A 25,305-nucleotide genomic window follows, 5' to 3' on the forward strand; every position below is an offset into this window, starting at 1 on the left:
CAGCCATCTTTGCCTCAGCAGCAGCATTAACATACAGAAACATCTGTGGATGCCGCCTCCTCATTGGCCGGCCCGCCCCCTTCATTTTTGCCCTTGTTTTCATTTTTGTCTACTCATCACAAAGACATATGAACATCGTCTTGGTTTTATGTTAAATTCCAGACCTTTTTACAGCTCGTTGTCAGTACCGGAACAGTCTTCAAAGGCCTCATTGTTGCTCAGCCAGATGTCTGCGTCTCACAACTGTCTGAGTCACGACTACACTTTCCATTTTATCACCACTTAAATGTGAGCGTTTTTATCGATTGTGGTTTATAAAAGCAAACATTTTGCACATTTGTTTGCGTGCAGAAGTATGTGTAAATGTGTCATGTAGCTGCAGTGTTAAGACTGGGTTTTTGTTGTGACGGTACCATGCACCTCTTATTGTTTTGCTAACTATTGCTGTGCAGCTGTGCAGCTGTGTGTGTGTGTGTGTGTGTGGGGGGGGGTCAGTAGTCTTGCTTGTGTGTATGCACATTAGATGTATTCCCCCCCCCCCCCCCCCCTGCCTGCTGGCAGCTGTGTTGATTCTGGCTGGCTGAAATGTAGGTCAGAGAGATGGCAGCTCTCAAACCAGCCCTTCCCCTCACCCCCTGTCCCGCCCCCTTCAAACCCCGCCTTCTCCAGCTCCTTTAATCCAGCCCCCCCCCCCCCCCCCCCATGGCTTCTCTCCTTCAGCCCATGCCCTTGCTCTTAGCTATTTACCCAAATCTCCCTCTGTCTTTCTCTATCATGTCCTCTCACCAATCCCTCTGCCAAACACGCACGCATCAGTGCAAATGTGCGAACACATACGCCGCACACGTATTGTTGATGCAATGCGTATTTATTTTTTTGTCATGCCAAGGCAATCAAGATACTTCTCACACTGCACAATACTCCACCCAAGTCAATGTGGAGCCCATTTGATTCCCCCCCCCCCTCACTTTAGTAACTAAATCCCTCTCTATGACCTCCCTCTGAAAGACTGAGATATCGTCAACAGACTCGACCAGATACAGTCTACAGGCAGATTCTGTTCAATGCAGTGACATGTGAATGGCTGTCACCATCCTGACAGGACAGTCTAAATATGACCCATCTCTTTTCTCCACAGCTCACATTTGTATGCATTTCTCTTGGAGTGGCCCCCAAAAGGAGGTTACATTTCACCTTTCTATCAAGAGAACAAAGTGCATGTCAAGGGTATAATTAACTCTAATTACACCAGGGAAGGCTTGGATATAAGTGCTGCTTCTGACTCGCCGAAAGAAAGTGTTGCTGACTGGATCACTGCTGTACTGAATTTAACTGCATTAGTTTACAACCCTGCAGCTTTTGTAATAATATAAATTATAATAAGGTCAGGTCGTTTTTTAATACAATTTTGGATAGCTTAAGAAGAAAAAAGAAAAGATAAATTGTCACTGTGAGGATGAGGAATCCACAGGGTCATCTTTCATCAGGGTCCGTACCTCTGAAAGCCCCGAGCCGGCAGATTTATGGAAACCTTCAAAGCATCTCTGGAGCAGGAATGTCCATAGAGCGGGTCAAAACCATGGGAAACATGTCTGTGGCTTGTAGGGGAGGCACAGAGGTGGAGACGCATGGAGACACACATAGTACATGTAGACGTTCATACATCTGTCTGTGCATGTACATTATTTAAGCATAACGCTTTCCCGCTGCTTTTTTTTTTTCCCCCACACACGTGGTGGGAAATGGCGAAACTTCTAGTTCATTCATGTCCAGCAAGATTTTCTTTGCTCATAATCTATTCATGCTCGACTCGTGGTTTACATTCCCAATACTTCTGTTAGCATGACCGAAGACGATGCATATGCGGAGCGAAGTCTGGAGGTTTCTCTTCCCCTCAGCTTCCTGTCGTATGCTGCAGCTCATAATGCTGAATGCCTCTTTGTTGCAGGGGAAATCGGTGTCTTTGACCAACTTCTTCAGGATAGCCCGGAACACCATGACCATGTGCTTTAACAAGGAGCCAGGGGCTGCCGATGTTGAGGTTAGCATGCTGAACATCTCTCACTGAACGTAAACTGCATCGTCAGCATAGATAATCCACAGGACTCACTGTCGAGCGTTTTATTGGAACAATGTTCTACAAGTAAATGGTTCCAATACAGACTGCTGACGGTGAGTTCTGTGGATTATATCGATGAAATATGTCTGACCAACTGTCCAAAGCCCCCAGAGGACTTAGAAAACACTCTAATAATCAGTGGGAAGGAACCACTGTACTATACTGTCTGTGTTCTGACTCTTTTAAGGCATACTGTAGTATGACATTTTTATGATATACTATGACTTTTTCTGACTTTTCATGACATACAGTAATATGACTTTTATGAGTTTTAATGCGGTGGTGGTTGAACTTCTTAGAATTTGGTGGTCAAAGGTCACTACGACCTCACATATGCTAATTATGCTAATTCCACAAAAATATCTAATGTGATACAATGATGACATTTTGGACAGACATGGATATGAACCGCAACATGGCGGTTGGTGGATGCATAGCAATGCTAGGTGGTAATTGTATTCATTGCATACTATACTATTGTTGTTGTACGACTTTGTAATGATGACACACTATAGCTTCTGGCATGTCTTAAAATGTATGTTTTTTTCAGAATACAATATTTCGTTTTTATTCATGTGAACCTCATTAAAAATGGTATTATTCAGTTTTTACCTAAAACTCCAGTTATCTGACATAACGGACTATGAGGCACACCTGCACCTTGCTTTATGCATTCTTCCACTGACTGGCTTTCCTTCCTTTTTTGTTCCTGCAGGAAGAGTACTGGAGGATTGTGGAGCAGAGAGACAGCCATGTGGCAGTGCATTGTGGGAAGGTGGACACGAGCACGCATGGCAGTGGATTCCCCACAGGAAAGTCAGAGCCATTTTCAAAGTAAGTAGCTCATTAGACCGCACTCACTTTAAAGCTCACACAGAATATTCTGCTTGTGTTGCCAGACTGTCGGCCTGACCTGTTAACCGATGGGCCATAAGTAAGGTGAACGCTGTCTGCTTCATCTCCTTTAGCCATCTTGTCTCTTCTTTATCCCTGGAAAAGAATGTAGAAATGACCATTTCCTCTTATCTTTTCCTCAGACATGGATGGAACCTCACTGTCCTTCCCAATAACTCTGGATCCATTCTGAGGCATCTGGGTGCTGTGCCTGGTAAGGACTTGTAAAGGCATTCCTCTCCAGCATTAAGGCTGAATAGCAAACTCAAACAAACTCTAATTATCTCAGTCATTTTGCCCTGTAAATGCATTTTTTCTGAAGCAGTTCACAGTCATTGTCTATAATTTGCAGCTCGTAATAATAACCTTATGCTCTTGTTTCCTTCTCTTTAAACCCCTCTGTCTCCCTAGGAGTGACCATTCCCTGGCTTAACATTGGCATGGTCTTTTCTACCTCATGCTGGTCTCGAGACCAAAATCGCCTTCCATTTATTGATTACTTACACACTGGTGCTGATTGCATTTGGTAAGTGTTCACCGGGCTCTTTTCCTCATCGTCACTGATATAGAGAGTACGCATGATAACGCCGAGGTAAAGAAACCATTCGGATAAGTAACAGTGTAACGTTGGACAATTCTTTGCAATTGGAGTAGATTCAACTGATTGTTGATGTGATGGAACCTTCAGTATGACTCTGTCCATGTGTGTTGATGTCTTCGTGTGTCCCTCCCACAGGTATTCTGTCCCTGCTGAGGAGAAGGCTAAGCTGGACAAGGTGGTCCATACACTGCTTCAGGCCAATGGCACCCCGGGACTAGAAATGTTGGAGAAGAACATCATGGTCAGTGTTTTCTGAACTCTCTGAAGCCGCTTTGTTACCAAAAAAATATACAGCCTCAGAAATGTAACACACATTTTTGGTCTTCCAGATCTCTCCAGAGGTGCTGTGCCGCGAAGGCATCAAGGTTTATCGTACGGTCCAGCGGAGCGGGCAGTTTGTGGTCTGCTACCCCGGTGCCTTCGTCTCTAAAGTGTGCTGTGGCTACAGCGTGTCAGAGACGGTGCACTTTGCCACGCCGCACTGGATGAACCTGGGTTACCAGGCCGCAAAGGTCAGCACATGAATCTGGGAGGGCAGATCGGTACAAGGGGCTATGTTCAAATAATAACGGCACATCACTTATGTATATGTGGAAAACAAAATGTGCACATGGGAAGAAAACAGAAGGAAATAAAACAGAGTACAGAGTTTTTATTTTGAGACATAAAGAAATGACACAATAAAACACATCAAAAACAGTATTTTTAACGTGCGTTTCCGATTTTCTGTGCAGGACCTGAAATGCCGTCGTATAGCCAAACCCTTTTCCATGGAGAAGCTACTGTACCAGATCGCTGCAGCCGAATCCAAGAGGGACAATGGCCTTCTCCTCACCACCATCTCCGCTCTACTCAAAGACCTCAGGTAGGACGCAGCAACGGCCCTAAGTGGGCGCATATTCGCATTTACACATTTATACGCAAATACTATTACTATTCTAAACTGTAGACTCCACGTCCTTTTAACTAATCACTTGTTGAAGCAATCAAATGTTGCATTATGGGTATATTCATGCTGTATATAACTGCTATCCACTGCTAACGCCTTTTTATTAGAAGATGTCCCACTCCTCATATTTTCCAAGAACAATAAAACAACTTAATGCAACATGATGAGAGTTTGAGCACATCTTTTGCACAATGGCGTTTTTTTCTGGCTCTAGCTTAACGAGTATCTTTCTTGTCCAATAGGAACATAGAGATGCGCCAACGACAGGAACTGTACAAGGCAGGTTTGCTCTCCTCCGCCCGCTACGGCACCCATGACGGCAGCCTGGGCCCCGGGGAGGGACGCAAGAAGCCCCGTGGGAAATGGCTGGCGCTTGAGTCCTCCGAGAGACGCTGTCAGATCTGTCAGCATCTCTGCTACCTGTCCATGGTGAGAGCAGAGGGCACGCACGTTTCACGGACTGTGGTCGGGAGACACGGGGACTCGTTTTCTAAAATGCTTCAGCGCCAGTAGTTTTGATATGCGTTGGCATTTTGAAGCAAGTTTTTATTAAAGTTATCTATTCCTGTAATCATCAATAATGCAAGAGTTTTTCAGTTTGTAGGCATTATTTTGCATTATAACATAGAGCTTATATACTTACATAATACCTGCCATACATAAAAACATCCCTCTTTATGGAGTGGAGTGGAAGACATTTAAATGATATATCTCTGAGTGTGTGGTTCCTACTGTAATGTCTCTCTTTCGGTTTCCGTCTGTGCAGGTGGTTCAGGAGACCGACAACGTGGTCTTCTGTCTGGAGTGTGCCCTGCGTTATGTGGAGAAGCACAAGTCCTGCAGAGGCCTTAAGATGATGTACCGATACGATGAGGTGAGCTGCCCCCTCCGTTTGTTTCAGCCGTGGTTCAGTTCGCTCTCCGTCCAGACGGGGGAGACATCAGATAGGCTTTACACTGCTTCAGGGAGTAGCTCATTTAACAGTGTTCATGATGTAATTCCTCCTCTGTCTGACTGGGTTATAGAGGAGCAAATGATGTAAAGAAAAGGTCATTTACAAACAACAAAAATGTAATGCCTGTTTTTTTTCTTCAAATTAGGAGCAAATCAACAGTTTGGTGAACCAGGTGTGTGGCCGGGCTATGTTGAAGAACGGAGGAGGTGGCGGTGGAGTTGTTGTCACTGCAGTAGCGGGGGACCCTTGCCATGGCCTAAGCCCTGCCAAAGCATCGCCAGCCAAGCGAGGACCCCGAAAGCGCCCCACCGTGGAGGTGTCCCTGGCACGCCTGTCCTCCAGCCACATACCCAAGGCTGCTGCTGCTGTGTCCTGAGGAGGACGCCGCGACATTACCATCCGGTGTGCTCTCTGCCCAAGTCAGGCCCGGCCCTCCCAAACTCCCCTGTTTTGTTTTACATTAAGCAGGATCACTATCAATCCCTCCTCCACCACTCAATATTTAAGATTGTGTTTTAGCTTTGAAAATCCTCTCACCTGACCTAAGCCCTCCCTCTAAAAAAATATTCACCTCCTCCCTTAGTATGACAGGCTTGTTTATAAAACAAAACAAAAAAAAAAGAAACGGGGGGAAAAGAGAAAAGCAAGATGTCTTTTTTGCACTAGTGTGAAAGAAGAATTTGGGTTTCTTTCTGGCCGATTTTAGAATCCCACCGTCCCTCTTTAAGTCGTCTTTTACAACATTACAAGCATTAAGCGTAACATTCACAACCTGGTGGGCCCTGTTGAGCCTGTTACCTCCATCCTCCTCTAACTGCAGTGGGTTACACTTGTTTCCTTCTTCTTGCGTCACTCTTTCCTGCCCTCATCGCGCCCCCTGAGACTGAACCCCATTCCTTCTCATCATGCGTCACTCAACTGTGAACGGTGGCCTTTTTCTTTTCTTTTTTTTCTCTCTCTAGTTTTGTGAAATGAAAATGACATCAAGTAGTGACCCAAAGTTTCTCTCTGTCCTTGGTTTGAGGAAGAAGAGTCCTTTTTTAATGATTTTATTATTTCTTGTTGCAGCTCCTGCATTGATTTTTTTTTTTAAAGGTGGGAGGGGGGGGGGGGGGGGGAGGTTGGTGACGCGAGGTAAAAACTTGAAAGATTACGATGTTGGTTTTATTGTTGGTTGGCTATGTTTTTTCAAGTTCTATTTTAAATTTTAGCTTTGTTTTTTTTTGCAAGAAGTCTTCTGTGTATTTTCTGTTCTTTGTCATTGTGGATGTTTCTGTTTGTCGGTGGATGTGAGAGGGGGCAGAGCTACAGCTGCTTGACCTGTGAAAGGTCTCCGCTCACCTCACTTCCTGGTAGTGTGGAGGGATCCCTCCTTCGCTAGCAAGTGAAAACTGTGCCTGATCCGTAGCGAGGAGATCCATTTTATTGGTGCTGTTGGTTATAATTACTGTATAACAACACAAAAATTTAAAATCTGGGGGGTCAGCACATGCTATCTACTAACGGCTAGCTCACGCTCCCCCAACCCCACAGGGCAGAGAGGCTTTCAGGCTTTTCTGGTTCTAGATGTGCAATCGTGTTAACATTCCATTCTTCCAGTCCTCTTGTTTCATCTGTAACAGTAAACATTAATTATTATATTATATTATTATTATTTTGTGTTTTTTACTTTTGTTGATCTGACGTGTTATCTCAAGTAGAGCCACTAGTCAAAGAGTGTAAAATGTGAAATATCGAATCCAAGTTTTGTTTTTTTGTATTTTAAAAATTGTCCTTTTTGTTTTTTGGCTTTTGCATTTTTTATTTTTATTTTTTTCCTTTTCCAGATATATTATGAGTGATTTTAGAGAGAGGAAAAAGTCCAACGCAAACAAAACATCAACTTTTTTTGTACATAATCCTGTAAATCTCTTTAAATACCTGAGCCTTGTTCTGGGGTTAAGGAATAAAGAAAGGAAGGAAGGAAGAGAGAAAACGTCCCAGAGGAGAGTGGTTGATGAAGAAAAAGCCTTACATTTCCCTTTCTTCATCCGTGTGAGTTTGACGCTTACAGGGTTGCTCTGGCTAAACGTGTATAAAAATTTTAAGTGCTGCTTATATCACAAAGAAAGAAGATATTGAGTAGCCAACGACTGCCCCCCCCCCCAACCTAGTTTTGTTTGTTTAGCTTTACTTTTTTAAAGAAAAGGGAAAAAGATATGTTCACAAAAAAAGGGTTTTTACATTTTCATTACTGAAAATTCAACAAAAATGTAGTAGCTACTCATGTTGCACTGAGCTTGCCAGTGGTGACTGTCAAGGAAAAAAATCCTATAATCCAGTTTGTTGGTTGTCGTCCCTCGCAGAAGACTGAACTGTTTTAGGACTATTTAATAAAATACCAAGTTGGGTGTTTTCAACATAAAAAGTGGTTTGTCAAGTTTTTATGGCCTTACAATATATTTTATTCTGACGGGATTTTGTTTTCTTTTGTTTTTTCAGTTCTCTGTTTTTGTTGGTTTCTTCCATTTTCTACAGTATAAACTACTTGCTCACAGTGGGGTCTCTGGTGACTTAATTTATTAGTGCCGCATCTCGGCCTTTCCCTCCACTCGGAAAGAGAGGCTCATGTTGGTTATATTGACAGTTTTTTACTTTTGCAGTTTGTACTTAAGGTTTAATAAAAACTTACCGACAATTCACTGTCATTTCTTTCCAACCTGCTTGTGTCTCTTTGTGTGCAAATGGGTTTTAACAGCGTCGTTATTTAGATTTCAAGTTCTTATCTGATGGAGTTATAATTAAAAGGCCATTGCACCGAAATAACAAGCTATTTTCTCACATACAGTAACTCCAGCAGTATTTAGCCTCGAGACTGACAGAAAATTAATCGACAGCTATTTGGACTATTCAAAACAAGTCATTTGATGATGTCGCCTTGTTCGCCTCATTACGGTAGTTGTTTAGCCACGCAGATAATCCACAGACCATTGTTCCAATTTTAACGGTTAACAGTGAGGCCTGTGGATTGTCGAGAGCAGTGGCTTTACGGGACCCCCGGGGGTCCTTGAGGGCGTTCCAAAAAGATAACGGAGAAATAAAGAAAGATGAACAATTTTTTTTCTCAATCATTCCTCCCTTACATAACATACTGTCAGAATGTATGACTATTCTTGTCATGGGTTTCATACATTTTCCATCCATTATTAACCTCTGCTTACCCGGGGCCGGGCCGGGCAATGCTTTCCAGCTCCTCCTGGGGGGCCCAGAGGCGTTCCCAGGCCAGACTAGATATGTAATCTCCCCGGCGTGTTCTGGGTCTACCCCGGGGCCTCTTACCAGTTGGACTTGCCCGGAAAACCTCTAAAGGAAGGTCGTCCAGGAGACATCCTGATCAGATGCACCAACCACCACAGCTGGCCCCTTTCGACGCGAAGGAGCAACGGCTTTACTCTGAGCTCCCTCCTGATGTCTGAGCTCCTCACCCTATCGCTTAGGCTGAGCCAAGCCACCCTACAAAGGAAGCTCATTTTTTAACGCTTGCATCCACAAAAGTCATAGTACAGCATGTCGAATAAAGTCATAGTACAGCATGTCGAATAAAGTCATAGTACAGCATGTCGAATAAAGTCATAGTACAGCATGTCGAATGAAGTCATAGTACAGCATGTCGGAAAGTCATAAAATAAGATAATCCTTTATTAGTCCCTCAGTGGGGAAATTACAGGATTACAGCAGCATTGCTCAAGTAAAAAATAAAAGATAAAAATCAAGTAATATAATAAACTAAACAGTAATAAAATAAGACAGTAAAGAAGAGTATTAAATATACCAGTATATACAGAATATACAGACGGATCAGGTAAATACTTAAACGTATTGGATATTGCACGGATTAGATAAGATATTGCACCAGGTGAATGAATTAAAGTGTTCAGAGTGTTCAAAGTGTTCGTGTTCAAGTGTTCGTGGTCTACCGAGAGCAGTTTGTTGTGCAGCCTGACAGCAGCGGGGAGAAAGGACTTGCGGTACCTCTCCCTCAGACACCGGGGGCTGTGCAGAGCTGCCAGAGTGTCCTGCATGGGGTGGGAGGCGTGGCTCATCAGGGATGAGAGCTTTGCCATCATCCTCCTGTCTCCCACCACCTCCACAGTATCCAGTGGACACCCCAGCACGCTGCTGGCCTTCCTCACCAGTTTGTCCAGTGTCCTCCTGTCAGCTGCCGCGATGCTGCTGCTCCAGAAGACCACTCCATAGAAGATGGCTGATGGCACCACGGAGTCGAAGAAGGTCTTCAGGAGTGCTCCCTGCACCCCAAAATACCTCAGTCTCCTCAGCAGAAAGAGTCTGCTCTGTCCTTTTTTATAAAGAGCGTGAGCGTGGTCAGTCCAGTCCAGTTTATTGTTCAAGTGAACACCCAGGTACTTCTACGACTTCACGACCTCAATGTCCAGTCCCTGGATGCTCACCGGTGTCGGAGGAGGGCGTTTGCCCCGGCGGAAGTCCACCACCAGCTCCTTGGTCTTGCTGGAGTTGATGTGGAGGCGGTTCCGCTGGCACCATCCTAAAAAGTCCTGGTTTAGTTCGCTGTATTCTCTGTCATCATCGGCGGAGATGAGGCCGACGATTGCAGAGTCGTCAGAGAACTTTTGCAGGTGGCAGTTGGCAGAGTTATGTTTGAAGTCCGAGGTGTAAATGGAGAAGAGGAATGGAGCCAGAACGGTTCCCTGTGGGGCCCCTGTGCTGCAGGACACCCGATCTGACTCACACTCCCGTATCCGCACATACTGTGGACGGTTGGTGAGGTAGTCCAGGATCCATGCAGTGAGGTGGTGGTCCACCCCGGTCTGCTCCAGCTTGTCCCTCAGAAGCAAAGGCTGGATGGTGTTGAAGGCACTGGAGAAGTCGTAGAACATGACTCTCACAGTGCTTCCAGCCTTTTCCAGGTGAGAGAGGCATCTCTGCAGCAGGAAGATGACGGCGTCATCCACCCCGATGCCGGACTGGTAGGCGAACTGAAGTGGGTCCACATAGTACAGCATGTTGGAAAAAGTCATAGTACAGCGTGTCGAAAAAAGTCATAGTACAGCGTGTCGAAAAAAGTCATAGTACAGCGTGTCGAATAAAGTCATAGTACAGCGTGTCGAAAAAAGTCATAGTACAGCGTGTCGAATAAAGTCATAGTATAGCGTGTCGAATAAAGTCATAGTATAGCGTGTCGAAAAAAGTCATAGTACAGCGTGTCGAATAAAGTCATAGTATAGCGTGTCGAATAAAGTCATAGTACAGCGTGTCGAATAAAGTCATAGTACAGCGTGTCGAATAAAGTCATAGTACAGCGTGTCGAATAAAGTCATAGTATAGCGTGTCGAATAAAGTCATAGTATAGCGTGTCGAAAAAAGTCATAGTACAGCATGTCGAAAAAAGTCATAGTACAGCGTGTCGAATAAAGTCATAGTACAGCGTGTCGAAAAAAGTCATAGTACAGCGTGTCGAAAAAAGTCATAGTACAGCGTGTCGAATAAAGTCATAGTACAGCGTGTCGGAAAAATTCATAGTACAGCGTGTCGAAAAAAGTCATAGTATAGCGTGTCGAATAAAGTCATAGTACAGCGTGTCGAATAAAGTCATAGTATAGCGTGTCGAATAAAGTCATAGTATAGCATGTCGGAAAAAGTCATAGTACAGCGTGTCGGAAAAAGTCATAGTATAGCGTGTCGAATAAAGTCATAGTATAGCGTGTCGAATAAAGTCATAGTACAGCGTGTCGGAAAAAGTCATAGTATAGCGTGTCGAATAAAGTCATAGTATAGCGTGTCGAATAAAGTCATAGTACAGCGTGTCGGAAAAAGTCATAGTATAGCGTGTCGAATAAAGTCATAGTATAGCGTGTCGGAAAAAGTCATAGTATAGCGTGTCGAATAAAGTCATAGTACAGCGTGTCGAAAAAAGTCATAGTATAGCGTGTCGAATAAAGTCATAGTATAGCGTGTCGGAAAAAGTCATAGTACAGCGTGTCGAATAAAGTCATAGTATAGCGTGTCGGAAAAAGTCATAGTATAGCGTGTCGAATAAAGTCATAGTATAGCGTGTCGAAAAAAGTCATAGTACAGCGTGTCGAATAAAGTCATAGTATAGCGTGTCGAATAAAGTCATAGTACAGCGTGTCGAAAAAAGTCATAGTATAGCGTGTCGAATAAAGTCATAGTACAGCGTGTCGAATAAAGTCATCGTATAGCGTGTCGGAAAAAGTCATAGTACAGCGTGTCGGAAAAAGTCATAGTATAGCGTGTCGAATAAAGTCATAGTATAGCGTGTCGAATAAAGTCATAGTACAGCGTGTCGGAAAAAGTCATAGTACAGCGTGTCGAATAAAGTCATAGTATAGCGTGTCGGAAAAAGTCATAGTACAGCGTGTCGAATAAAGTCATAGTACAGCGTGTCGAATAAAGTCATAGTATAGCGTGTCGAATAAAGTCATAGTATAGCGTGTCGAATAAAGTCATAGTATAGCGTGTCGAATAAAGTCATAGTGCAGCGTGTCGAATAAAGTCATAGTATAGCGTGTCGAATAAAGTCATAGTACAGCATGTCGAATGAAGTCATAGTACAGCATGTCGGAAAGTCATAAAATAAGATAATCCTTTATTAGTCCCTCAGTGGGGAAATTACAGGATTACAGCAGCATTGCTCAAGTAAAAAATAAAAGATAAAAATCAAGTAATATAATAAACTAAACAGTAATAAAATAAGACAGTAAAGAAGAGTATTAAATATACCAGTATATACAGAATATACAGACGGATCAGGTAAATACTTAAACGTATTGGATATTGCACGGATTAGATAAGATATTGCACCAGGTGAATGAATTAAAGTGTTCAGAGTGTTCAAAGTGTTCGTGTTCAAGTGTTCGTGGTCTACCGAGAGCAGTTTGTTGTGCAGCCTGACAGCAGCGGGGAGAAAGGACTTGCGGTACCTCTCCCTCAGACACCGGGGGCTGTGCAGAGCTGCCAGAGTGTCCTGCATGGGGTGGGAGGCGTGGCTCATCAGGGATGAGAGCTTTGCCATCATCCTCCTGTCTCCCACCACCTCCACAGTATCCAGTGGACACCCCAGCACGCTGCTGGCCTTCCTCACCAGTTTGTCCAGTGTCCTCCTGTCAGCTGCCGCGATGCTGCTGCTCCAGAAGACCACTCCATAGAAGATGGCTGATGGCACCACGGAGTCGAAGAAGGTCTTCAGGAGTGCTCCCTGCACCCCAAAATACCTCAGTCTCCTCAGCAGAAAGAGTCTGCTCTGTCCTTTTTTATAAAGAGCGTGAGCGTGGTCAGTCCAGTCCAGTTTATTGTTCAAGTGAACACCCAGGTACTTCTACGACTTCACGACCTCAATGTCCAGTCCCTGGATGCTCACCGGTGTCGGAGGAGGGCGTTTGCCCCGGCGGAAGTCCACCACCAGCTCCTTGGTCTTGCTGGAGTTGATGTGGAGGCGGTTCCGCTGGCACCATCCTAAAAAGTCCTGGTTTAGTTCGCTGTATTCTCTGTCATCATCGGCGGAGATGAGGCCGACGATTGCAGAGTCGTCAGAGAACTTTTGCAGGTGGCAGTTGGCAGAGTTATGTTTGAAGTCCGAGGTGTAAATGGAGAAGAGGAATGGAGCCAGAACGGTTCCCTGTGGGGCCCCTGTGCTGCAGGACACCCGATCTGACTCACACTCCCGTATCCGCACATACTGTGGACGGTTGGTGAGGTAGTCCAGGATCCATGCAGTGAGGTGGTGGTCCACCCCGGTCTGCTCCAGCTTGTCCCTCAGAAGCAAAGGCTGGATGGTGTTGAAGGCACTGGAGAAGTCGTAGAACATGACTCTCACAGTGCTTCCAGCCTTTTCCAGGTGAGAGAGGCATCTCTGCAGCAGGAAGATGACGGCGTCATCCACCCCGATGCCGGACTGGTAGGCGAACTGAAGTGGGTCCACATAGTACAGCATGTTGGAAAAAGTCATAGTACAGCGTGTCGAAAAAAGTCATAGTACAGCGTGTCGAAAAAAGTCATAGTACAGCGTGTCGAATAAAGTCATAGTACAGCGTGTCGAAAAAAGTCATAGTACAGCGTGTCGAATAAAGTCATAGTATAGCGTGTCGAATAAAGTCATAGTATAGCGTGTCGAAAAAAGTCATAGTACAGCGTGTCGAATAAAGTCATAGTATAGCGTGTCGAATAAAGTCATAGTACAGCGTGTCGAATAAAGTCATAGTACAGCGTGTCGAATAAAGTCATAGTACAGCGTGTCGAATAAAGTCATAGTATAGCGTGTCGAATAAAGTCATAGTATAGCGTGTCGAAAAAAGTCATAGTACAGCATGTCGAAAAAAGTCATAGTACAGCGTGTCGAATAAAGTCATAGTACAGCGTGTCGAAAAAAGTCATAGTACAGCGTGTCGAAAAAAGTCATAGTACAGCGTGTCGAATAAAGTCATAGTACAGCGTGTCGGAAAAATTCATAGTACAGCGTGTCGAAAAAAGTCATAGTATAGCGTGTCGAATAAAGTCATAGTACAGCGTGTCGAATAAAGTCATAGTATAGCGTGTCGAATAAAGTCATAGTATAGCATGTCGGAAAAAGTCATAGTACAGCGTGTCGGAAAAAGTCATAGTATAGCGTGTCGAATAAAGTCATAGTATAGCGTGTCGAATAAAGTCATAGTACAGCGTGTCGGAAAAAGTCATAGTATAGCGTGTCGAATAAAGTCATAGTATAGCGTGTCGAATAAAGTCATAGTACAGCGTGTCGGAAAAAGTCATAGTATAGCGTGTCGAATAAAGTCATAGTATAGCGTGTCGGAAAAAGTCATAGTATAGCGTGTCGAATAAAGTCATAGTACAGCGTGTCGAAAAAAGTCATAGTATAGCGTGTCGAATAAAGTCATAGTATAGCGTGTCGGAAAAAGTCATAGTACAGCGTGTCGAATAAAGTCATAGTATAGCGTGTCGGAAAAAGTCATAGTATAGCGTGTCGAATAAAGTCATAGTATAGCGTGTCGAAAAAAGTCATAGTACAGCGTGTCGAATAAAGTCATAGTATAGCGTGTCGAATAAAGTCATAGTACAGCGTGTCGAAAAAAGTCATAGTATAGCGTGTCGAATAAAGTCATAGTACAGCGTGTCGAATAAAGTCATCGTATAGCGTGTCGGAAAAAGTCATAGTACAGCGTGTCGGAAAAAGTCATAGTATAGCGTGTCGAATAAAGTCATAGTATAGCGTGTCGAATAAAGTCATAGTACAGCGTGTCGGAAAAAGTCATAGTACAGCGTGTCGAATAAAGTCATAGTATAGCGTGTCGGAAAAAGTCATAGTACAGCGTGTCGAATAAAGTCATAGTACAGCGTGTCGAATAAAGTCATAGTATAGCGTGTCGAATAAAGTCATAGTATAGCGTGTCGAATAAAGTCATAGTATAGCGTGTCGAATAAAGTCATAGTGCAGCGTGTCGAATAAAGTCATAGTATAGCGTGTCGAATAAAGTCATAGTATAGCGTGTCGAATAAAGTCATAGTGCAGCGTGTCGAAAAAAGTCATAGTACAGCGTGTCGAATAAAGTCATAGTACAGCGTGTCGAATAAAGTCATAGTATAGCGTGTCGAATAAAGTCATAGTACAGCGTGTCGAAAAAAGTCATAGTATAGCGTGTCGAATAAAGTCATAGTACAGCGTGTCGAATAAAGTCATAGTACAGCGTGTCGAATAAAGTCATAGTACAGCGTGTCGAAAAAAGTCATAGTATAGCGTGTCGAATAAAGTCATAGTACAGCGTGTCGAATAAAGTCATAGTACAGCGTGTCGAATAAAGTCATAGTATAGCGTGTCGAATAAAGTCATAGTACAGCGTGTCGAAAAAAGTCATAGTATAGCGTGTCGAATAAAGTCATAGTACAGCGTGTCGAATAAAGTCATAGTACAGCGTGTCGAATAAAGTCATAGTACAGCGTGTCGGAAAAAGTCATAGTACAGCGTGTCGGAAAAAGTCATAGTACAGCGTGTCGAAAAAAGTCATAGTACAGCGTGTCGAAAAAAGTCATAGTATAGCGTGTCGAATAAAGTCATAGTACAGCGTGTCGAAAAAAGTCATAGTATAGCGTGTCGAATAAAGTCATAGTATACCGTGTCGGAAAAAGTCATAGTACAGCGTGTCGAATAAAGTCATAGTATAGCGTGTCGGAAAAATTCATAGTATAGCGTGTCGAATAAAGTCATAGTATAGCGTGTCGAAAAAAGTCATAGTACAGCGTGTCGAATAAAGTCATAGTATAGCGTGTCGAATAAAGTCATAGTACAGCGTGTCGAATAAAGTCATAGTATAGCGTGTCGAATAAAGTCATAGTATAGCGTGTCGAATAAAGTCATAGTACAGCGTGTCGAATAAAGTCATAGTATAGCGTGTCGAATAAAGTCATAGTACAGCGTGTCGAATAAAGTCATAGTATAGCGTGTCGAATAAAGTCATAGTACAGCGTGTCGAAAAAAGTCATAGTATAGCGTGTCGAATAAAGTCATAGTACAGCGTGTCGAAAAAAGTCATAGTACAGCGTGTCGAAAAAAGTCATAGTATAGCGTGTCGAATAAAGTCATAGTACAGCGTGTCGAAAAAAGTCATAGTATAGCGTGTCGAATAAAGTCATAGTACAGCGTGTCGAATAAAGTCATAGTATAGCGTGTCGGAAAAAGTCATAGTACAGCGTGTCGAATAAAGTCATAGTATAGCGTGTCGAATAAAGTCATAGTACAGCGTGTCGGAAAAAGTCATAGTATAGCGTGTCGAATAAAGTCATAGTATAGCGTGTCGGAAAAAGTCATAGTATAGCGTGTCGAATAAAGTCATAGTACAGCGTGTCGAAAAAAGTCATAGTATAGCGTGTCGAATAAAGTCATAGTATAGCGTGTCGGAAAAAGTCATAGTACAGCGTGTCGAATAAAGTCATAGTACAGCGTGTCGAATAAAGTCATAGTATAGCGTGTCGGAAAAAGTCATAGTACAGCGTGTCGAATAAAGTCATAGTACAGCGTGTCGAATAAAGTCATAGTATAGCGTGTCGGAAAAAGTCATAGTATAGCGTGTCGAATAAAGTCATAGTATAGCGTGTCGAAAAAAGTCATAGTACAGCATGTCGAATAAAGTCATAGTATAGCGTGTCGAATAAAGTCATAGTACAGCGTGTCGAATAAAGTCATAGTATAGCGTGTCGAATAAAGTCATAGTATAGCGTGTCGAATAAAGTCATAGTACAGCGTGTCGAAAAAAGTCATAGTACAGCGTGTCGGAAAAAGTCATAGTATAGCGTGTCGAATAAAGTCATAGTATAGCGTGTCGAATAAAGTCATAGTACAGCGTGTCGAAAAAAGTCATAGTATAGCGTGTCGAATAAAGTCATAGTACAGCGTGTCGAATAAAGTCATAGTATAGCGTGTCGGAAAAAGTCATAGTACAGCGTGTCGAAAAAAGTCATAGTACAGCGTGTCGAAAAAAGTCATAGTACAGCGTGTCGAAAAAAGTCATAGTATAGCGTGTCGAATAAAGTCATAGTACAGCGTGTCGAAAAAAGTCATAGTATAGCGTGTCGAATAAAGTCATAGTACAGCGTGTCGAATAAAGTCATAGTATAGCGTGTCGAATAAAGTCATAGTATAGCGTGTCGAATAAAGTCATAGTATAGCGTGTCGAATAAAGTCATAGTATAGCGTGTCGAATAAAGTCATAGTACAGCGTGTCGAAAAAAGTCATAGTATAGCGTGTCGAATAAAGTCATAGTACAGCGTGTCGAATAAAGTCATAGTATAGCGTGTCGAATAAAGTCATAGTACAGCGTGTCGAATAAAGTCATAGTATAGCGTGTCGAATAAAGTCATAGTACAGCGTGTCGAAAAAAGTCATAGTATAGCGTGTCGAATAAAGTCATAGTACAGCGTGTCGAAAAAAGTCATAGTATAGCGTGTCGAATAAAGTCATAGTACAGCGTGTCGAATAAAGTCATAGTACAGCGTGTCGGAAAAAGTCATAGTATAGCGTGTCGAATAAAGTCATAGTACAGCGTGTCGAAAAAAGTCATAGTACAGCGTGTCGAAAAAGTCATAGTACAGCGTGTCGAATAAAGTCATAGTATAGCGTGTCGAATAAAGTCATAGTACAGCGTGTCGAAAAAGTCATAGTACAGCGTGTCGAATAAAGTCATAGTATAGCATGTCGAAAAAAGTCATAGTACAGCGTGTCGAAAAAGTCATAGTATAGCGTGTCGAATAAAGTCATAGTATAGCGTGTCGAATAAAGTCATAGTACAGCGTGTCGAAAAAAGTCATAGTATAGGGTGTCGGAAAAAGTCATAGTATAGCGTGTCGAATAAAGTCATAGTACAGCGTGTCGAAAAATGTAAAGTCATAGTATAGCATGTCGAATAAAAGTGAAAAAGTCAGATTATAGCATGTCGGAAAAAAGTGTGATGTAGCATGTCGAAAAAAATGAAAAAGTCATTGTATAGCATGTCAAAAATGTGAAAAAAGTCTAACGTAACAAAGGTTCATATGGCAAGATCATCACTACTCTAGCATGTCAAAAAAGAGAAAGCGTAATAAAGCATTTCGAAATGTAAGAAACGTCACAGTATAGCATGTAGAAAAAAGAGGAAAAAAGAAATGCGATACTTTTCGACATGCTGTACTTTGCTTTTTCAATACTTTTTAACATTCTGTACTATACTATGAAATGATTTTTAACACCTTTTATTCATACTTTAGCTTCATAATACACTGATTTTTTCTACATACCATACTATGACTTTTTTTGACACTATATTCAGATTAAAATATTTTTTACTTATTACACTTTGACTTCTTCATGCCTTTTTTTGATAAACTATATTATAACTTTTTAAAACCTTTTTCAAGATAATATACTGGTTACTCCATCTCCCCCATCCTTTCCACAGCAGCATTGGAGATCATCTTAAATGGTGGAAGACAGATTGTCCGGCTCGTCAGATCCCAGTCAGGTCGGCAAGTCCCGGTGGACATACGGTACATGGATGACGTTATCACCCACCTCATAAACAGTCATAATATAATATAATAGAAGCTTAATTAAAGTGCACTGGAATGAGTGGCACACATTAACCCCACAACATCCACTCTCAGCATTTAAATGACACTCATTATAACACTAGTATTGCTTACTTTTCAGTTAAAAAACATTATATTGTAATGACAAATATATACTTGGTAAATATTCTTTCCCAAGAGAAAACCCCCTTATGTCAAAGCCCTCTACTCTTTATCCATTTCCTCACCACGTCAGCTTTCCCTTAAGACCTCAGGCAGGACCACAAATCCAGAGCACAGGGACTATTAACATGCTCCAACTCTAAATCCTGCTCATGTTTCATTCTTTATTGTTTTCCCGAAACGCTTCGATGGAAATTAAACAATGCTCGGGGGGGGAGAAACATTTATTAAAGTCAGAAAGTGTTGGCAGGGGGAAAGAAAGGACGGAGTAATGCTATCACATCACACAAATGTAAACATTTCTGTACAAAAAGAATGTGGATACAGCTCAACCTTCTGGGTGTGTTGTCGAGTGCATATAGCACACAGTCCCAACAGGGATTTGGTCCTCGTTCAAAAGGAGAAGTTCCAAAGTTATTGGTCAAAGTAATGGCAATGAGTAACTCTCCTGTGTGCGTGTGTGTGTGTTAAATCATTGATATCTTGGTACCTGAACTCCATCTCTGTCTGTCAGCTATACAGTACTAATGTGGTGTGAAACCCACTGCCAGGTGACTGCCATCTATCACTCCATCTTTATCAAAGCCAATGGCACCAAAGTATTTTTCGGTAGCTTGTATTTAAAATCTTGCAATATGTAGCTCATAAACCAGTTAAAGAATTGAAAACAAGCTTTGGGGCTTCAGCATATCCATAAAGTCGTGAAAGATGCTTCCATGTGCCCCCTGCAGATCATTTGTTCACGATATAGTATTCGCGATAATAAAAGGACAATTCACCGATGTTCACCCTTATCTACAGCTGAGATAGATATGGATTGTTACGTGACAGTCGCGTGACAGTGATGCACTTTGTATACGGAAGAACTACCGAGTGCGAGTCTGGTAGTTGTGGCGCAATGACGCTCAAAAGCGTCCTTGTTTTCGTTGCTTGTGTTACATTTCGAACAGCAAAAATGGCATTCCAAAATGTGAGTGCAGAGGATCTTATGGATGTAGATTTTACAGTGTTTTGTCTGACTCCGTAATTCAGCCGAAATCAGCCAGAGAGAGGCCCACTTGAGGCTGCAGCGGCAGAGCGGAGTATATGGTCCGTGGGGACCCTTCAGAATTTGAGCTGCCGAGAGCAAACAAAAGGTGCTACCTTTGCTCAAATCGCCCTACGATATCAACTGTCGCCGTGGGATTGGATGCTGTCACCGACCCCAACCCAGAGAGAGCGAGCCTCGCGTGTGCTTCACTATGCATGAACGTTGTTTTCCTCCCTCAGACAAAGGAGTGCTGAAGGCCTTCTTCAGGGTCCAGAAGATAAACTGGAACAGACAACCAAAACCAACAGAGATTTTTCTCACTGTGTTTTGTTAATTTAATGGTCTCCAATCCAATCCATCCACTCCGATAGGCAGGGTGGAACACCCTGGACAGGTCACTAGACTATCGCAGGGCTGACACATTGAGACGGACAACCATTCACGCACACGTTAACACCTACGGGCAGCCATCAGTTAACCGAAATTGCATGTCTTTGGAATGTGGGAGGAAGCTGGAGAACCCGGTGAACGCGAGGAGAACATGTAAACTCCACACAACGTCCAGCCCGGGATCGAACACGGGGCCCCTGATGCTGCCAGTGTTTTGGTTTATTGAGTGGCCGTGTTAACTGGTGTCTCTCCGCCGAATACGTCTGTGGTTGGTTACAGGTGTCCTGGTAAAAACCTGCAGTCAACTTTAAATACATACTCCTACGTGTGGTTTTTTTTTATCTACGCCAACCATCTGCGTATACGTTACTATGAGAAACACCTGTTGCACTGAAACAGTTGTGTTTTGATGTTAAAACAGGTGCAAGCATATTTTTTTATGTCGGCTGTAAAAAGGTCTGTATAACACGCGCAGGGGAATTTATTTCTACCACATTTTCCATCAGCACGTATTAAACATTCACAGAAAAGGTGATGGATTGAAGGTTTTATCAGTCCAGGTTTTGAGCCGTTTGTAATTTTTTAATTGCCATTTGTCGACGCATTAAAAATGATATGACAAAACCTGCATGGCTAGACACCACTAGAGGCAATGGAGAGATTATTCTTTCATAAAATGCCATAACCTGATAGAGCTTTTAAAAGCCTTTCCCGTTTGACAAGTGTTTGGATCAAAACACCATCGTGTATTTATATTCTGCAAAAAAAAGTCCAGAGTCTCCAACACATGAATTACAATTTAGCGAATATGTAAGTGTGAGCGTGAAGCATGAAAACAGCAAGAGGGGCGCATGGGTGATTTTAGTGTGTGTGTCTCTTACTTCCTACGGATCAGTCACAGGTCTCTCCTGGTCTCAACATGCACAGACATAGAAACAGAATATGAGAGCATTTTCTAAATAGTTTCAAACTATTTATGTGAATGTTAAGCCATCCAATGCTTGTATGCAAAAGGGAACTCAAACCTATTTTATAGGATTCAATTAGAATTGAAAACTCACATCAGTGGTCTTTTAAGGCAAGGTCATGTGGCAGTTAGTGCAACCTCGGTGTGTTTTCTTTCACATCTTTTTCTTCAGTATGACAATTTGAGAAGGAAGCCAATATTGTTATATATATATATCTCCGTTTGATTTTGCGGCTCTGTGCGTTTGTGTTTAAATCCAGCCCGTGTGTCCTCAAACCTTCGGCCTGCTCTTCTCACTGTCTTTGTTGGTCTGGTTCACCCCGTCCACCAACGCTGTGTCAAGGTGCACCTCCTCTTCATCAAGGGTCACCACCACGGGGGCCCTTCTCCTCCTTCTTCCTCCAACACCTCCGCCGCCTCCTCCTTGCTCCTCTTCCTCTTCCTCCTCCTCCTCGTCCTCATCCTCGTCCCCGGCCTCCGTGTCTTGGCTGGCAGAGTCGGTGCAGGTGGATGAAAGGGAAGAAAGCTTGTGGCGTAGCTCGGCCTGGGTGGGGACCTGGAGACTGATCTCTGTGGTGAAGGACTCAACATCTGGATCTGGGAAAAAGAGGAGTCCCTTAGATCAGTGATTCTCAAAGTGGGGTCCCCTGGGCTCCGTGAATAGTTTTCAGAATCATTGATTTAAATGATCATATTCAATTCATATTCATAACAGTGAAAGTTTAATTCGGCGTCTAAACACAGCTCAAGTATTGTTATAGTGTAGTGTAGGTATAGTCAAATATACGTCTTATTGCTATATCAATTAACCTGCGACCTTGAAGCCAATCAAACTTCACAAACAGAAAGTAAGCTTAATTATCCAATTCGTTTTAGTAAATTAATCAAATGCATGTTTCTTCCTGGAGATGTTGCATCATCATTAACAGTAATTTAATATATTTATTGGAACGCTGTATATGTGGGCGGGGCACCTTTTAGATATTTCCCTCGCAATAATCAATTTTGCGGTTTAAAAGACATCTGTCTGAACATAGACCACAGCTAAATTTAGGCTGCTGGTGAAAGCGGAGCAGACGCTAAACTATAGCCCATGCAGGTATAGCCTAGTCATCAATTAGACAGCTGTCGAACGACAACAGATACGTCTGTACACCAAAATAGTAGCTTTAATGTAAACTTTTACTCAATTTTAAATTTTAAATGCTATAGCTAATTGGGCTACAGAGGTTATTTTCTAGTATAGCGATTTTGCCATTAAAAGAGGTCTAACGGTCGACTGTACATAGACGTGATGTCTCGGCTAAATCACAGAGAAAAAAGATGAAGAATCTCTGTTTTAAAAGTAAAATACAGTTATTTACCTTTTAAAAACAGTCATCTTTGGGAGAGGTTTAGGTGAATACGTGATTCTGCAGTGGTATACTTCTACAGTCATTGGGGAAGTAAACCTTTTTCCGATTGATAAAAAAAAATATATATATATGATTTATTATTAATTATTCATTCTCTATCTTGGGCACTGTTCTAATTGTTGGAATTGCTTCATAGGTTTTGTTTGAACTTGCTCGTCACCGACAGACATTGAAAGGATTTACTTGCATTCAATTATTTTTCCACAAAGACTGAGCTGTTGTTGTTGAATTTTCCCAAGCAGATGTGGACAGATGGTGTTGGTGTATTTCGCCGAAAGACTTTTCCTGTCAATCTTCCGAGTCACATATTTCTACGTCATCGAAGTCTTTGAGCTGGATTAGCTGTAGAAGTGTATTTCACTTCAGCAATTCAGTGCAGTATGAGTTATTGAAGTTTAAATGAATTTAGTTCGGGTACACGTCCTTTGCGTGTGTGTGTTTGCGGCCACCAACCTGCGACAGGCGAGGTAGCGCTGTTGTCCTCTCCCCCGGAGTGCAGAAACACATCCAGGGCTTCGTGGTCAGACATGTCCATCAGATCCATCTGCTCCAGCATGTCCACGTTCACCTCCATGGACGACATGCTTCCTATTGGCTCTGGACACAACATGAGACAGCAAGATATTAGCCCCGCACAAGACCAAGCAGGGCAGCGGCAAGGGGCTGAGTCCAGGAGGACAGGTTTTTAAAAGTTGCAATGCAGAAGCAAATGGGCACATTCAGGCTGGATGTTATTTGAAATGAGTAAGCTTTGTGTACATTACACATTTTGTCCAGCGATCACCACAAATAATGGATTGCCAGGTGTCACTACATGTAGGAAGCTGTATATGAAGGCCACGAGCAACATTATTCCAGGATAGGTTCACATCCTTCCAAATAATTCATGTTTCTATCTGCCCATATGTAAATAATCATGTAAGTAATCAACATGGTACCCACGCATGTATATTTCAAGGCTGGGTAAAACAAAATTTAAATTAAATTCACATTCAATGGGATGAAAGATCGACCTGGCCACATGATACAATGAACCCAGCACCAAATCGGAAACAATACAATACGTAAAAACAGATCAAAGCCATAATCAGGTTTAATCAGCAGTATACAACAAACTCATTGGAAACTCCTCCTCCACCCCCAGCGAATACGACTACAGTCCTGGATTCACCACCTTGCAGGGGTACAAACCCCCCTGTTCACCATCATGATGTGCTGCATGCATCACAAACGGCCAGTCAGTGCACTGTGGGGATGAGGGGGGGGTGGTGGTGGTGGTGGGGGGCAGAGTTGCGAGCACAAGAGGAAGAAGGGCGATGATTGGTCGGCGCGCAGCAGTGAGAGAAAGATGCCATTGGCTACCGTACCTCAAGGAAATGAGGAGAGCAGAGGAGGGCGGCACAGGGAGGGAGAGCAGAATAAAGAGCGAGGAAAGAGAGAAAGAAGGGGAATGTTATTTCCCATGGAGACTGCCCCAAAAGTCTCTCCGTCCTTCAAATAGCAACAAAAGATCACACACACACACACACACACACACAGACACAGAGACACATTCATTTGATTGTCCACAAATGTACGCAACACACACTTTGCACGCTGGCAGGAGGCTGCGGTCCATCAGGACCAAGACCTCACGCCTCATGAACAGTTTCTTCCCGTCAACAAAGCCCGGGACCCCCACTGACCCGGTCTCTCCCCCGCACATCCCCTCTAGGTTTCTTATTTAAATACACTCGACACTTTTACATTACACTTACCTCTCACTTGTTTATCGTCCTGTTATCTGTTCGCTTGTGCACTTCATTTTGTATTTCACTTCATTTCATATGTTACTCTAAATTTCAATACGTTTCTACTTTTTGTACTGTGTTGATTGTTGTTGATTTTTAAACGTTATGCACGACCCGTGCACATACCGAGGCAATAAACGGTTGTGATTCTGATTCTGATTGAAACTGATTCTCATGTACATAAAGTAACACACAAACCCAGATGGCTTTAAAGCATACACACACACAAATGGATGTTGTGTTTTATTTAAACACACACACACACACACACGCACACACACACACACACTACTGGATTGGTGTATAAAATGGAAAGAAATGTTCTCCTTCTCTCTCTTTCTCTGTGGAGACAGCAGTGGTGTTTTCTGTGACACATCTTAAAGGAACAAGGGTCTAATGCTCGCTAATAGCTTCTCAGTATGCAGACGCTTCTCAAAGGCATTTACATATCTGGCTTGTCAGCTACAGAATTACCACCACATAGCAGCTATTCAGCCTCATAACACAACATGGTACGGGAGATGTCGATTCAGTTTTCGGGCCTAAATGGAGCCGTCTTTCCAGCACATGAATAAAAAAGAAACTAATGCGCACCGCACACACACACACACACACACACACACACACAACACTACGGCTATGTTGTGAAAGTTTTGGTCCAGAAAGCACTGCTTTGAGAACATCATTTCCACGTGACTGCCTCCAACATGTTCTTCTTTTAGCCTCACCGTGACCTCGCCTAAAAGGCTCCCCTGTTGGGAAGGACTGTGTTCGCCTCCAGTGAGATGGCGTAGAGTATGTGTGTGTGTGTGTGTGTGTGTAAGACCCTTGAGACTGGCTTTTGATAGCTCAGTGGCTCGTGACATCCGCAGCCCTTTCTCTCCTCTTCTTGACGATCTCCTTTCAGTTCATTCTTTTTATCTCGCTCCCCTCTTCCTCAATGTCC

At 42.9% G+C, this 25,305-nt stretch overlaps 2 protein-coding genes across 3 annotated transcripts in view; one reads left to right on the forward strand and one right to left on the reverse strand.

Annotated features, from left to right (window-relative positions):
- jarid2b (jumonji and AT-rich interaction domain containing 2b) overlaps nucleotides 1-6,584 on the forward strand; it is a 96,580-nt gene extending 89,996 nt beyond the window's left edge. Inside the window, exons 9-18 of the mRNA XM_079287584.1 lie at nucleotides 1,949-2,041; nucleotides 2,835-2,953; nucleotides 3,157-3,227; nucleotides 3,425-3,539; nucleotides 3,750-3,855; nucleotides 3,944-4,126; nucleotides 4,349-4,479; nucleotides 4,806-4,992; nucleotides 5,330-5,437; nucleotides 5,664-6,584. Coding sequence (XP_079143710.1) covers nucleotides 1,949-2,041; nucleotides 2,835-2,953; nucleotides 3,157-3,227; nucleotides 3,425-3,539; nucleotides 3,750-3,855; nucleotides 3,944-4,126; nucleotides 4,349-4,479; nucleotides 4,806-4,992; nucleotides 5,330-5,437; nucleotides 5,664-5,894 — 1,344 coding nt within the window. The 3' untranslated portion in view covers nucleotides 5,895-6,584. The remainder of the gene's footprint in view (nucleotides 1-1,948; nucleotides 2,042-2,834; nucleotides 2,954-3,156; nucleotides 3,228-3,424; nucleotides 3,540-3,749; nucleotides 3,856-3,943; nucleotides 4,127-4,348; nucleotides 4,480-4,805; nucleotides 4,993-5,329; nucleotides 5,438-5,663) is intronic.
- Nucleotides 6,585-19,083: 12,499 nt separating this feature from the next.
- The window catches only part of dtnbp1b (dystrobrevin binding protein 1b), a 29,361-nt gene continuing 23,139 nt past the window's right edge, over nucleotides 19,084-25,305 (reverse strand). The window contains exons 3-4 of one of the 2 annotated variants that reach the window (XM_079288705.1): nucleotides 23,023-23,157; nucleotides 19,084-21,751 (exon numbers count right to left, since the gene is read on the reverse strand). In XM_079288705.1, coding sequence (XP_079144831.1) covers nucleotides 21,426-21,751; nucleotides 23,023-23,157 — 461 coding nt within the window. In that variant the 3' untranslated portion in view covers nucleotides 19,084-21,425. Of the gene's footprint in view, nucleotides 21,752-23,022; nucleotides 23,167-25,305 lie in introns of both variants that reach the window. The other variant, XM_079288704.1, reaches the window with a different exon arrangement.

This window comes from Melanostigma gelatinosum (assembly GCF_949748355.1).
Source record: "Melanostigma gelatinosum genome assembly, chromosome: 17".
Taxonomy (NCBI): domain Eukaryota; kingdom Metazoa; phylum Chordata; class Actinopteri; order Perciformes; family Zoarcidae; genus Melanostigma; species Melanostigma gelatinosum.